Source organism: Daucus carota, chromosome 6 (assembly GCF_001625215.2).
Source record: "Daucus carota subsp. sativus chromosome 6, DH1 v3.0, whole genome shotgun sequence".
In the NCBI taxonomy this organism is placed as follows: Eukaryota; Viridiplantae; Streptophyta; class Magnoliopsida; order Apiales; family Apiaceae; genus Daucus; species Daucus carota.
In genome coordinates this window covers 27,148,007-27,162,519 of record NC_030386.2, presented here as the reverse complement: position 1 = coordinate 27,162,519, position 14,513 = coordinate 27,148,007, and the positions used below count along the sequence as shown (strand labels likewise).

General features: G+C 34.0%; 2 protein-coding genes across 2 annotated transcripts; one reads left to right on the top strand and one right to left on the bottom strand.

Moving 5' to 3' along the window:
• Positions 1–631: 631 nt before the first annotated feature.
• On the bottom strand, positions 632–1,985 carry LOC108224633 (oxygen-evolving enhancer protein 1, chloroplastic). Its single transcript, XM_017399310.2, has 2 exons — positions 1,552–1,985; positions 632–1,464 (listed from the first exon to the last, which is right to left on the bottom strand). The coding sequence occupies exons 1-2, from the start codon at positions 1,792–1,794 to the stop codon at positions 709–711; spliced, it is 999 nt and encodes a 332-aa protein (XP_017254799.1). The 5' UTR covers positions 1,795–1,985; the 3' UTR covers positions 632–708.
• A 5,967-nt stretch (positions 1,986–7,952) lies between these two features.
• LOC108225304 (putative F-box/FBD/LRR-repeat protein At4g03220) lies at positions 7,953–13,949 on the top strand. The gene is made up of 3 exons (XM_017400140.2): positions 7,953–9,148; positions 11,298–11,459; positions 13,003–13,949. Exons 1-3 carry the CDS (start codon positions 8,018–8,020, stop codon positions 13,780–13,782), a joined length of 2,073 nt encoding a protein of 690 aa, XP_017255629.1. The 5' UTR covers positions 7,953–8,017; the 3' UTR covers positions 13,783–13,949.
• Positions 13,950–14,513: the final 564 nt, after the last annotated feature.

Here is a 14,513-nt window from a genome sequence, read left to right as displayed (position 1 = left end):
GTCAAAATTAACGGAAAGGGTGCAAAGTGACGCGCCATATTAACCAACGGGGTGCATAGTGCAATTATTTAAAGTATTGATCTAAAATGCTTTTTTAGATATCCGGGGGTGCGTTTTGCAATTAACTCTATTCTAAAAGTTCAACATATCAATTACCTTCTTCATCTTTATTGATAAGTATATGTATATTTTATAAAAACTTTATCGAATGGTTCATTATTTAATTCAACGTCAACTGCAGTAGCTTCCTAAGTCATGCTCAAAATACGCGCAACTATCATATCTATCACGAACAATCAAAGATTCTGATACTATAATTTGCAAGATCTTTTAACGCTTAAAATTTAGGAATGTAACGATCAGTTCTCGATGTTTTAACTCGGTCGATCTAACTCTCAAAGTATCCATTATATATCGAGTAATCCTCGTACCAGAATAAATGGTTGTGAAGTATCAAGTTTGCTTTTTGACTACATCTTGGTGTGAGGGATAATCGGAATACAACGGATACTTAAAGGATTAAATCAGTCGAGTAAAATATTGAGGTTATATCGGTAAACCCCGAATATTAAGGGATAAAAGGGACATTAAGTCTCGTAAATAATGGTCTACCAAAATTGTAGGATCAGGATTGACATCATAAACAACTTTGTTAAAAAAACAAAATCTGAACCAGGACGCTTATTACATTGATTCCAAGATCCCCTACTAATCAAGTTGAGCATACCAGACCCCTTGAATTTTCACATCCTTAGGAACCTTAGCTCCCAAATCAGTATCAGATGGCTGAATGCTTTCGAAAACTCCAATCACCTCACCAGTCTCCGGCTTGCTATTTGTAACACTAAACGTGATCTTTCCGGTTGAAGATGCTGTATTCTTTGTGTTCTCCTTAGCAAGCTCCTCTTCATCTCCTCTGCCTCCGGCAGGCAATGCAACCGCGTTATCATAACCAGTGGAACCACCTCTACCCTTTGGGTCAAGGAAAGATGAACCCCTGTAAGATGGCACAAGAAAATCTCCCGAAAAGCTGTCAGGTTTGCCAGATGCTACTAGCTGCTTAATGGTGAAGAGGAAGGGCACACGCTCTCCACCAGGAAGCTGAACAGTAACAGCAGCATAATCAATTCCATCTTTTTCCTCAAATTTAACACTGCCATCTGAGGCAACCTCAAAGGGCCCTTCGATCTCATCAAGAGTATAGGTCAAGCGGGTCATTAGTTTGGTCTTCTGGAATTCAGGAGGGCCATTCTTGCCCACACTTTCGGCCTTAACAGTGAATGATGTAGGTTCCAAGCAGAACTTCTTGGCATTATATTTGCCAGACTTAAATGCAAAACTTTCGGACCCGCCTTCAATTGTTGGACACTGATTAGCAGTTCCAGTTCCCTTTACTTCCATGTATGTCTTGCTCTGAATTTCATCGTAAGTCAGCCTCTTTGGAACCCCTTCGGCACTTGCACCCTGTAAATTCACATAATTAGTTTAAATGCAAAACTTGTACTAAGACTAAAAGGAGGATTCTCATGAATTTCATGCATACTGACATACCGAAACTACAAGAGCAGAAGTGGCAAGGGCAAAACCAGCAACTTTAGCGGCATCAGCACACTTATGAGCCAAGTCCTTCAAATCAGATTGCAGGGAACAAGTCACCCTAGCTCCGCTAGACTCGACGCCAAAAGCCTTGCAAAGGCTAGGTGAAGACTTCAGTTGTAGCGCAGGTCGAGTTTGGATACCTCCCACCTTAGTGTGTTGCATGAAAGTCGCAGCTGCATGGAGTGAGGCTGCCATTGAATATTGTAAAATCTATTATGTGGACTGGTTTATGGATCTAGTCTTATTAGTTGTACAAGTAGAGGAAATAATTTGTATGAAGATGAAGGCCTAAGATCATTGGTGTCGTAGGTTTGAGCAAGATAAAAGGATCAGGATAAGGTATTTTTTCATTGGTTGATCTCAGCTCATTTCTCTGGTTTCATGTTGTCCAATGTGGCTACTTTGGTTTTTAGGATAAAGATACCGGGTCATCTTTGGACAATGATGGATGAACGACCATACTTATAACTGTATTTTCTTTATTTTATTGTTACAAGTTTACAACTGTAACTATAAAAAAGGTCGCAAAACTCCTAAAAAAATTAATAGATCTGATGGTATTCGATCAATATTTTGAAATATGCTTAAATATATTGTGATACTCAATTGTGATTATTTAAAATCCGTTAAAAACTGATGGTATTTAAATGCTGATGAATTTTTTTGGACTTTATATAACTAATACGTTTTTGATGGTGATATGCATACATAATATTAGTTATAGAAAGACACATAATATTAGTTATTGAATGACAAGATCCTTGATACAGTACATAAATCTCCAACGACACGCCACAAATGAAGTACAAATACTATTGGAAGCTAATCCTAATGATACATAAGCACATATTTACAACAAGAGACCTACATTGTCCATATCTTACACACAATTCAGACGATTCTAATTAAACAAGGATACAAAGGAAAAAAAGTAAGAGCCAGAAAGTCATATGACAAGTTCTTCAAGAAATGACGCTGTTAGTCATAGAAATCACGCGATGTACACATATAATGATTCTGGGGTGAAACTCTTGATGTGGTGAACTCTTACTGTATGCCTCCCACCCTGCTGTTTAGTACATATTGTGCTTTTGCTGGAACAGGAGCAACAAGTGGCATTGCAAGTGGTGATTCCGATGGAGACGGAGAGGGAGCAGGGGACTCTGTAGAGGGAGTAGTAGTAACAGCTAGATATCTGTTTCCTCCATTAATCTTTACTGTTATCAATAAAAATACCAGCACTATTATTGTGAATCCAATCTGTTTAGCCATTATATCTATATGAACTCGGAACTCTAGTGTGATTTAAGGTTTGATAGAGATCTAACATCTATTTATAGTAGAGGACTTGAGGGTATATACCAATAGATCTGATACAAAATCTTGACATAACCATTTTTGTTGCATGTTAATCTTAATGAAACCAGGGATGAAGTTAAATCAAGTGTTTCGGAAACAAATTAAGGTTCAGATTCCGCAGCAGTACACATATGATGGTGATTGTCAGTGACAGCAAGATATACTCTAAGACCCTTCCTTCAGTAACTATCCAGATTATTCTGTAATTCATATATTTTGATTGTGATGTACCTGAAAAATGTTATAAGAAACATAATGAACATATTTACGGTCCGCAGTAAAAGCTAAACTTTATGCTTCATAGATGGTGACATACTGAAATATATGCTGTGTAATCCACATAAAAAACAAGAAAGTATACATAACAGCAATTTTTTATTGAATAGAACGATAGAAGTTAAAACTTAACATTACCCATAAATCCTTAGGATTCTTCCCAAGTCACTTAAATTTCATGTGGACATGACAATAGACCAGCAAAACTAACAGAAGCAGCATGAAGCAGTGAGCTGAAGGTCACAATAAAAGAATAATCTACGTACAACCACTAACATAAATAGAGAGATCGCGTTTCTATCAATATTAACCAAGCGCTAAGAGTAGGAAACAGATCAAGAAATAAACAGTATTCACTATATAGACTTAATGGCTATACAAATAGAGGTAAGACTAATGATTTTGTTGCTGCTAACGATAATAGTAGCGGTAAGAGGAGGAGTCAGGCAGAATGCAGTTGCAGGCGTGTCTCCATGTTGCAGAAAGGGTGGTGTCATTTGTGGAGGTGTTATATGTTCCACTATGAAGCCGCCAACTGCTCAGTATGGATCACCGGTGTCGACAACTCCAATTACTACTTGCTGTGGTTAGCTAGCTGGTCATGGCAAGGTGGAAACTGATCTGATTTTCTGTACAGTTTCTGATGATAATCCATTTCTTCCTTTTAGAGGGAATGATGCTACACTAGATCTGTGTGCATGTATATCTTTTTGTGTATATCAAGCTGCTAGAAGTTATCCTGATTTAGTGATCTTGTCAAAAGGTTCAAAATATGTAAATTTAACTACTCAACTATTGGGTGTCCGATTTTGTGATCTGAGAAAATTCCGAACAGACATGCTGTTTTCTCTTGATTGGATTTAATATACTTATACACATGGCGAGATTTGATTACCATAATACTTTTCACAGATATAATATACGGAAAATCTGATACAAATTTACGGGGGTGTATTCGATTGAGATTTTAATGCATTGTTTTTAGTCTATGGATTTTAATGGATTGTATGGGATTTTGATTTTTTGCGGATTCGTGATGAAATGTCGCAGAGTTGATAGGATTTAGGTACAATGCTTCAAAATCCCATTGAATTTGGTGGGATTTCAAAAAACTTAAAATACACTGAAGAATGCCACAAAATCCATCATTTTATGAAATGAAAAAAAATCCATCAGCATTTGAATACCATCAGATTTTAATGGATTTTAAACAATCCCAATTGAATACCATCAGATTTTAAAGCATTATTTAAAATCTCAATTGAATACCACTAGATTTTGTAGCATAGTTTAAAATCCCAATTGAATACCTCAAGATTTTAATGGATTTCAAATAATCCCAATCGAATACTCTCGGATTTCATTAATGCAAAAAAATGCTTTAAAATCCCAATCCAATACACCCCTGTTAATCCTTCTCAGAAAATAGGAGGTATCATAGACAATACTCCAGCTATAGCTTTGCCGAGAAATCAGGGGTTCAGTTTTACTGGCCATGTCTGTTGATGAATTGCTTTAGAGAGAGTGTTCTGTTGATGATAACCTGGTCTCTGTGGATACGATATGAACTTTTCTGTATATCCATTAGAGTAAAGACTGCAGTCAGAATTTGAAATGTGCGCTTTTCTTGTAGTGTCAAATGTGATGCTAGTTAATGTATATTAATATAAGATGATGCATTAAAATATAATTTTGAGGAATATGTTACAAAAATCCACTATCGCAGAGTTTTAGTCATTCCCTAAACATCAAAATTTCTTATTTTGAGGTAAGGTTGCTTCCTACCTATATTATAGTTCATTTTGAGGTAAGGTTGCTTTTACTTGAATCGAATGCAACGGGGATAATAGAATGAAATTTTTTTAAGAATTTTTATAGAGAAATAAGAAATTCTGAAGTATCTACCGAAAACCTTTTATTTGAATCCTAAGAAAATGATAGGCATTTGAAAAGGAGGGTTGTTAACAAGCATTTGGTAGGAAAATGCAGATACACAGTCAAAGTAGCCAAAACCATATATTGATTCTATATATGCACCCATATTATGCGATCTCAACTGTGAGCTGTAATCTCAGGATCAGAGCTAGGTATGCACCGGTAGAGCCAGAAAATCTTATTGCAGTGATGATACACACTAGTAGTTCTTTTCTTCTTCGATGTGAAAAAAGGGTTCCTAAAAATTCTTTAAAAATCTAGTTCACTTCACAATCCTACTTCAATTTTGTGGATATATGTTTGCAATAGACTAACTCAGGAATCAGATCAAAAATAATATGTTAAACATGATGCAGAAAACAAACAAGACGATATCTTACAAATCCAGTATAGAAAAGGATGAAAAAGAAGAAAAGTCAGATACTGGCTAGCATAATAAGTACTTGAAACAACGCACTTAGTATTGAAAACACACAATGCAGATATAATAATTTCAGGGAGCAGGTCTTTCCGCGGTGGCCTCTGACTGTATGGATCCGCCTCTGTGGCCTTGTACAAATTTTGATTCCGCTGTAGTCATAAGAGGAGCCGGTGGTGGTGGAGAGGAAGTAGGAGAGTCTGCAGAGGGGTAAGTGGCACCTTGTTTTAAGCAACATGTAGTGATAGATTGAAATCTGTTTCCTCCTTTGATCTCCACTGTTATCATTAGAAGTGCCAACACTATTATAGTCAATCCCATCTGTTTAGCCATTGTTAAATCGGAACTCTTGGGTTTGTTAAGGGTTAATAGAGGTCCGACATCTATATATAGTGCAGAGGGTATATACTGGATCATTTTAGTATCATATCATGACAAAAGTTTTGATCTTTGCGTCATTGCATATTTGCATGTTTTTGTAACCAGGGATAATGTTGAACCAGGTCTTGCATAAACAAAACAATGGTTTAGATTTCGTGCTAGTGCGAATCTGCTTGCCTTAATTTTGGACTATCCAAATTACTCCCTCTGTGTCAGCCACTGTCAGGTGTTTGTTTACTTCCCTATTACACGCATTTTGACGTTTCTATGAAATATAATTTCATAATTTTTTTTTCAAAATGTTCTTTTTTTAAATAAAAATTTAAACATCAAACTTTTATTCAGAGAAAAAAAATTAAAAAAAATATATTATAGAACTATACTTTAAATGAGTGTGAAAAACATGACAAAAAATAACGTAAAAAAATGAGAGGACTGAACGAGTATATCTTAACGGTGATTTACCATATCCCTAAAAATATATAAAACCAATGTATTGCACTATTGCTCTGATTTCATAGTCTCCGGTAAATATCTAGTGTCCCGTTAATAGATCAAATTCCGATTAAGTACGAAATATAAATATAAAATTGAATTCACAAATACAAGATTTATCGACAATTTTCAATACTTATAGAAAAAACTGGAACATACTCAGAATTATAATTTAATATTATCTCCGTTTTTTTAGTTGTTCATATTTTATTATCATCGGTCAATGCTGACAATTTTTTTTATCAAAGATTAACGACAATTTTTTTATTATTTTAAAAAGTTAAAAACTATATTATAAAATAATTGTATGTATTTTATATAAAAATAGAAAAGAACAGTTTTTTTTTCCTAAATGGAAAGAACAACTTTTAGGGGCTGGTATTGTATAATGATTTTTAATGACAAATTTTGGGAAGATAACTTTAATGGATTTTATAGACTTTTAATGACTCTCGTTGACTTGTTAAGATTTCAAAAATAATCCATGACTCCCGAGACAATGACTTTTAAAAAGTTTAACGGACTTTTTTTTACAAATTCATGACTTTGAAATACTTTAATAGACTTTTATTAAAATCATAAATAGCCTCTTTGAAACCCTCTAGACCTTTTGTTATACCCTCTCGATCTTATGCTATACCCAAGTTGGGTGTATGTTCACAAATCTGGCGACTATAAAATCGAGCACAAGGTATTATTGCTGTATTATATATACTGCAACATTTTTGATCTACTTAATACTGCAACATTTTTGGTCTACTTAAGTAGTGCTTCTCGTCGATACAGAATTCTGCTTCACTTGATTCGGTCACTATACGTGGATTGTTAGGCTTGAAGGTGTATGGATGTTTAACTGGTAGGTATGACCTTTGCATGGCATATATGCCTGGTAAGCTCTGAATGTAGCTGAATTTTCGTTTTATGCTTATAACAAGATTGAGATCTTCGACAATCTGTATAAATTAAAAATCATTAATAGAAGCAAGTAGATCTATATGTATGTAAAAACACAGAATGATAATAGAAAACCATAGTAGAGAAGAAAAATAATGAATTGAAGAGACTTTTCGCAGAGGATGAAGCCTAGGTTGGAGCAACCGGTTAATTGAGGGAAGATAAAGTCGTGTCAAATCTTTTCAGGAATGGCCTGACAATTTTCTGAAAAAATATATGCAATTTTTCATAGAAAGTCATTAAAAGTCTATCAATTATATATTTCCACCAAAGTCATTGATATATTGAATAACAACTGATTTTTAATAACTCTTTAAAAGTTGTAATTCAATACCTCAAATTTTGAAAGACTTTTTAGAAATCCTAATATAATACCTCTTTATTTTTAAAGAGTATTTAAAAATCTTAATTGAATACACCTAGATTTTAAAAGTAAATAAAAGTCATTGAAAATCACAATACAATACCAGCCCCTTAGTATAGGAAGAATGCAACTTTTGTTAGAAAAGAGTACCCATGAATCAAAAGGGAGAGTCACATTTCTGTATCATTTCGGCGGGAAAACTGAATTAGGGGCTAGGGTTTGAGAAGAGAAGTAAAATGAACGGTCAGTCGGAGAAGAAGAAGAAGAAAGCAAGAATCACAAGTGAAGACGGAGAAGACAGAATCAGCAAATTGCCTGATGAATTGCTTCATCGAATCCTCAAGTTTGTAGATACCAAATTTAGTGTTCAAACCAGCGCTCTCTCCAAACGATGGAAGCTTGTATGGACTACTCTCCCCTTTCTCAACTTTAAATGGGACCAACGGTCTTCAGCCGCCACCGCAAGTAATTTAGCCCGTCAAGTTTTCACTCGTCGAAACCACGGGGTCCAGATTTCGTGTTTGGAGCTCAAATTGCTCCCTTACAGTTTAATGGTTAAGTTTATTGAATATGCTATTTCTCATCATGTTCAATGCTTAATTGTTCATTTTCGGTCTGATCATAAGCCTTATAAGTTATCTAACTTTAACTCTGATTCGATTCAGAAGCTGGAATTAGAAATTAAGCCTGAAGATTCTCTTTTAGAATCAGATTGTTGGGATTTACCTGTTTTATCAACTTTACGCTTAAAAAGCTTGACATACAGTTATTATATATCTGATAATCGATTCTACAAGTTAGAGAAACAATATTTGACCTGCTTGCCTGCCTTGAGAGATCTGTCACTTGAGAAGTGGGATTTACACTCCCTTTTTAGTTTTATTGACTTGACAACTCTCATTCTACGTAGATGCAAATTGCCCAAAGTTTGGAATTTGCCAGCTTTAACTAGTCTAACTCTTGATGATGTGAAATTTCCTGAGAATATGAAGGACCTATTTGCTGCACTTGTCAATCTACGAAATCTCAAATTAACTTACGACGATGTTTCTGTACAAAACTGTTTTGTACATTGTCCTGAATTGGTGAACCTGGAAATCAAGACCCGCTACTGCTCCTACAAAGCGGTTCCTGACAGTACAGTTGTGGTTTTTGCTCCAAAACTCAGCAATTTTACTTCTGTTGGTATCTTTAGAATCATGTTTGAAGTTTCCAAGTTGGACTATGCAAATGTTAAACTGCATGGTTGGATAGATGACAAGAACTTCTACTGGGAAAAGTCGAAAGAAACTTATCAACAATTTACCATTATGCTTCCCGCACTTGGTAGTGCCAAGATTCTTAATCTTGACCTGGAAGCCATTGAGGTAACTTAATTTCAATCTCGTAATTATCGACATTTATGACTTTTGGGTTATAATGTAATATACATATTAGTGTGGAGTTTAAATTGTAGAATGTGGAGTTTATTTATCACTTCACATGACTATTTGTTTCCTTCTCTCTTCAAAGGTATAATTGATATTTTATTTTATAACTTATGACTTAAAAAGATCTACTAATTTCTTAACATGCCTTATGATACATCTTTAGTAAATTCAGTTATTTATCTGTAAGCTATCTCATATTCCAGTTCTTATTTAATGTGATCGCCCAGTAATAATATTACCTTATAGCTTCTCCAAGAGACTTCGTATTTTAAATTGAAGTTAAAATTTATGAGGTATTAATTAAAAAATTAGCTCCAAGGGGCTCCTAGTAGCTCCTCATTTTATAGAAGCCTCCCTTTTGTCCTTGTTTCTAAAGGGTCTTCTCCCACTTTTAGAGTCATATTTTAATAAATTACTAAAGACACTCTGTTTACACTCCATCTCTCCCAGGTTCATATTCTACTTTAAAAAAACACTTTGATATTTAAACTATGAATAAAGTACTCCTTGGAGTACCTTAATGTTTTCCTTACAAAATTTTGCAAAGGTGTTGTAGTAGGACATATAATACTCTAATTATTACTCCGTACCCCACAAAAAACCCCATAAAAAAACTCTCTCTTAATATATATTGTTATTTTTAAGTAATATATTTTAATTTTTTAAAAATGGATATTAGTGTTAAAACTATTTGCGCTATTACTATTACTTGTTATTAATAATACAAATATGTAAGAACATTATCTAATTAGCTTCAGGTGCACATAGTTAGTAGTTTGCGGGTTTTGATTGTAATTAATTCTTTTTATGTGTATAACAATGATATTGTGTCATTATTTATTAATTGTAGTCTCGATCCGTAAACTAATTGATAATTTTTTCCTTTTAGTACATTTTTTAAACCAATAATGTAAAGAAAATGATAAAAGTGTAAGCGAAACAAACCGTCTTAGCTTTTAGACTTTTTGATTATTAGTCTATTACATTTAGTGATATTAAGTACTTTCTTTAACAAGTTATGTAATGAGCATAGTTATCAAGGCGTCGCCTAGGTGACAAGGCGATCAAATATTGATAGATGCCTGCCTTGATTTGATTTGAATAGGGTAGGTTATATAGTCGTTGCCTAGGTGTACACTTAGTGAATGTGCTACACCAGGTTAATCAAGCATTCAACTACATTATGTACATTGTGAATATGTAATGAATTTTCTTATTATCGTTGCAACGTATCTTTTCTGGGTCACATTACGGTTACAACTAAACCAACATATTGATAACCAAAATTTTCAAATATAAAAACATTAGTAAAATATAATTAATGGAGTCACATGATCTTTTAAAGTTAATCAAAATATGTGTACATGATAAATAATATATGTGCTCATATATAGATGAGCACAATTCGCCTAATAACCTTGTTCAGCCTTTTTGCCTTTAACAAGTTTGATAAGGAGTGAGTATCTGGAGTAATGTTGGAGATGTCACACAATATGTTGGAGTAAGTTACTAGGAGATTAATTTTTTTTATAATATATTTAAGGAGGGGATAAGAGTCTCTTGCAGCCATATGTTAGAAGTTTGTTCTATTTTTCAAAGCATGATAAATTTTTGTTTGCTTATGTTTGATTAAACTTGTATACACCAGACAGTCCCACTTTGGTCACAAAAATAATAGCATCTATCAATAGTATATGTATAAAGCATCTCTTGTATGTATAAAGCATCTTTGCGGTTGAACCATTGAACTTCATTATTCCATTTGAAGTTAACAATCAGGATTTGACACGCTTCTAGGCCATGTTTTTTTAAAGGAAACAAGCCTATATTATATATTGTCCTTTTCAAATTCATGTGGCGGACAGTGGTTGCCCTTCTTTGACTTGTCCTCGCAGAGTAATTATGCCCCCTTCTCATTAGTTTCTTTGTGATCGTGCTTTATGCTAAATATGATACCCTGGGGAGGAAACATATGGGCTATTTAATTGTTACTTTTTATATGTTGGTTAATTGAACAACAGATGTAACTACAATTCCTTTGACTGATGTTTTATATATTACTCTATGTTGTTCTATAATCTTGTAGGCACTTCAATCGATATTCGACTTTCTTTTAAGTTTCCCTTCTCCATTCTATGACTTAAAGTTTGTAAAGCTGCCACGTGGATGTAATGAGGCAAATATATCCAGTACTCTGAGAAGTTACCTACTTGGTGGCTCTCCAACAGCCACCATTGTCACAGCCCAGGTATTCAAAATATCAATCATTTCTTCTTAGTAACTTGATACATTCGTTATCTCATAAACAATGCATGTCGAATTTATATAGTCATACTAGGTATATCTCCTTAGTCCTTGTACATTAAATTCTTTTTTACGGGGGAGCATGAGCATGAAATGATGGATTTGCAGATATTGATTTTCAAGTCTCTGTAAAAGGATTTGAATTTTTGTTTATTTGTGCTACTAATTTTAGCAAAATTTCCTCTGCAAGAAGTGTTATCAAATTAGCTTCCAGTCTTATTATAGAAAGGTCTTAGCTTCAAATTATTTTTGGTGTATATGGTTATGGCTTGTGAACAATCAGGTTTAAAGTAAACAATTTATACTACCAGAGCAAATAAGAAAAATGTGAAAAACATATTACGTAGGCATTAAGCATCAAAGCATGTTTCCTGCTAGTTCATGTCCAAATATCTTGATTAAGAACAGGTATTTATACAAATTTTCAACTCCATAAGGTTGAGGTCAAAATGTTTTTCACTTAATCACTTGTTTTTAAAATGGCCAATACATAAAACCATTTTATGAAAAGGTACACTTTGATCTTGAATTTCATTTGTTGGAGTTGTTTAGTATACATCCAGTCTTGTACTTCGATTGCTTTCGTGCTAATTGTGGATGTTGGTTATCTTTTTATTTGGTATTTAACAATGTTCCAGAGTATGAATTGTTTCTCTTTGAATAGGTCTTGTCATGGTTGATTTGATTAATTTACGCTCAACAGAGCTTTAGATCATAGAAGTTACAACCTTTAGTGATTTTTTTCTGCATGATTAAATTAGAGCTTCGGGATTTTAATTGTGTAGGTATATTCCACAGAAGCTCACCCGCACAAAGCACATGTACATACAAACACATGTGAATCAACGTGAAACCAAACTTCTTTTAAACATGACTAAAAAGAATAGGGCGTTTTTCAAAAATACCCAAGTTGCAGAAATTATTTTCAAAAATAAGGTGCAGCCTCATCTGCAACCTTTTTTGCAACGCCAATAACCTGAAAATCAACTGTGTTGCAACCTCAGTTGCAACTTCGACCGTATTTTGAAAATAAGTTTGAAAACATGGGTATTTTTGCATATTTCCCAAAAGAATAAGATGGAGAAAGTGGAATCTAAACAAGAGTGTTAAAATGGAACGGGTGGGTAGCAGATCACTTGGGCTAGGTCTTAGCCGGAAAAACAAAATTTGAGTTCATAGGATGATATACCTACTTATATTTTAATCATGTTTTTAAGCATCAACTGTTGAAGTGATGCCAGCTTGCTAGGTGGTATGCTGTTATAAAACTAATGGCTTTTACTGAAAATTTGATCGTTTAGCTGAATATTTTTGTTTCACTTTATAAAAGAAGTTGACTAGGATAACTCATGTTTTTTATTAAGCCGGTCTATTTATTTTCTATTAGGTATATAATGTGAAGACACATTTTATTATGTTAATAAATAGGTGCATATGTTTAATTCTCAGTCAGCATGTTTCCCTGAACTTTTTGGGTTTTTTGCCAGGACATCGCTCCTTATACAGAGGCAGCTACTGTGAAAGCTCAAAATGTGGTGCTACAAGAGCCCTTGGGACCTCCAACCAGGGTATTGGTTGATTCTCAATATATACATAAAACTGCGTGTGTTGAAACTGCAGACCTGGGAGTGCTAGAAGAGCTTGTGGAGCAGAACTCTTTATTAGATGTTGAGAGGGTTAGACAAATTAGTGCACCAGTTGAAAGGACAGGCAATGATCAGGTAAGATCCTCCAGAGATGATAGTGATTTTGCGTTATGGCAGGGCCATGAGGTTAACTGTGAGTTTGTATGTCTGCTTGATCTCATTATGGATAAGTACCCAGAAACCTTTGAGCACTTCACCACCAAAAACAAGAAATTTTGTACAATTAAGCTGAATACCCTGTGCACTTCAGTGAATGACTTCACCAAAATCTCTATGACTGATGTTGACACTGAGATGATTTCCGAGTACAGGGATGTATTTGCAGAGTTGCAGAAATTCGGATTTAACGTGAGTTGGCTTGTGAGCCGTCTGAACTACATAGAACAGGTCCGGTTTTCACAGCCCCTATTTTCGGAGCTTCATGCAATTGACTCTCATATTGTTGATACCAAAAGTAAGTTACAAGAGTATAAGACTCTTTTTGATGATACTATAACTAAATTAAAGGATCTGGAGACTCTCCGTGCTGAAAAGATGAAAGAGATTCAGAAAGCTTTTGGACCTGCGGTCACAAACCTTGTTGTTGGCTGCATAGGAGATGATCTCTTGTCAAGCCCGTAGTTTTCTGAAAATGAGTCGCATGATTAAGATTTGTTTGGATGCCGTTTATCTATTCTAGTCAGGTACTCAAGTCTCTGGTATCTATTGTCATCCTGCATGTAGACTTTATGTTAAAATATCCTTGTGTACTCAAGTTTATGTTAATTATCACAAAATGTGAAAGTAAACAGCACGATTGACGGCGAAACTTGAAAGCACACGAAAGTACAGGACACGATTGACGGGGCTAATATTGGTCTTTTCATAAGTGATACTCTTTATGTTTCTTTTTACATATTCATTTTCAAAAACACACATGCCAAAAATTAGTTAGTTGTATTGACTTTTTATTCTGAATAAATTAATGTTTTGAAAATGATTGAATATCTCTAATTAATGTCTTCAAAAAGATGGATTCAACTAAATTTTAAATAAGTTAAGCCTTCAAACTAGAAATTCTGAAGATAGATTTAAAAAAATTATCATTAAATTTATTTTGAAAGTGTAAATGGACATGTAAGGAGGAACAAATTTTATTTTAAAAATGACATATAAAAGGAGACAGATTAAGTATAAGAATTAAAATAAAGAAATTGTGTTACTCATTTTCAACATGGATATTAGGATGATGTTTTTGAATCTTAATTTGACAAAAAAAGAAGAATATTTTGATATAAATAAGTAAATGTTACAGTAATTATGTCTTTCAAGTTTACTAAGTTGATTCTGTCAAAAAAAAAAAGTTTACTAAG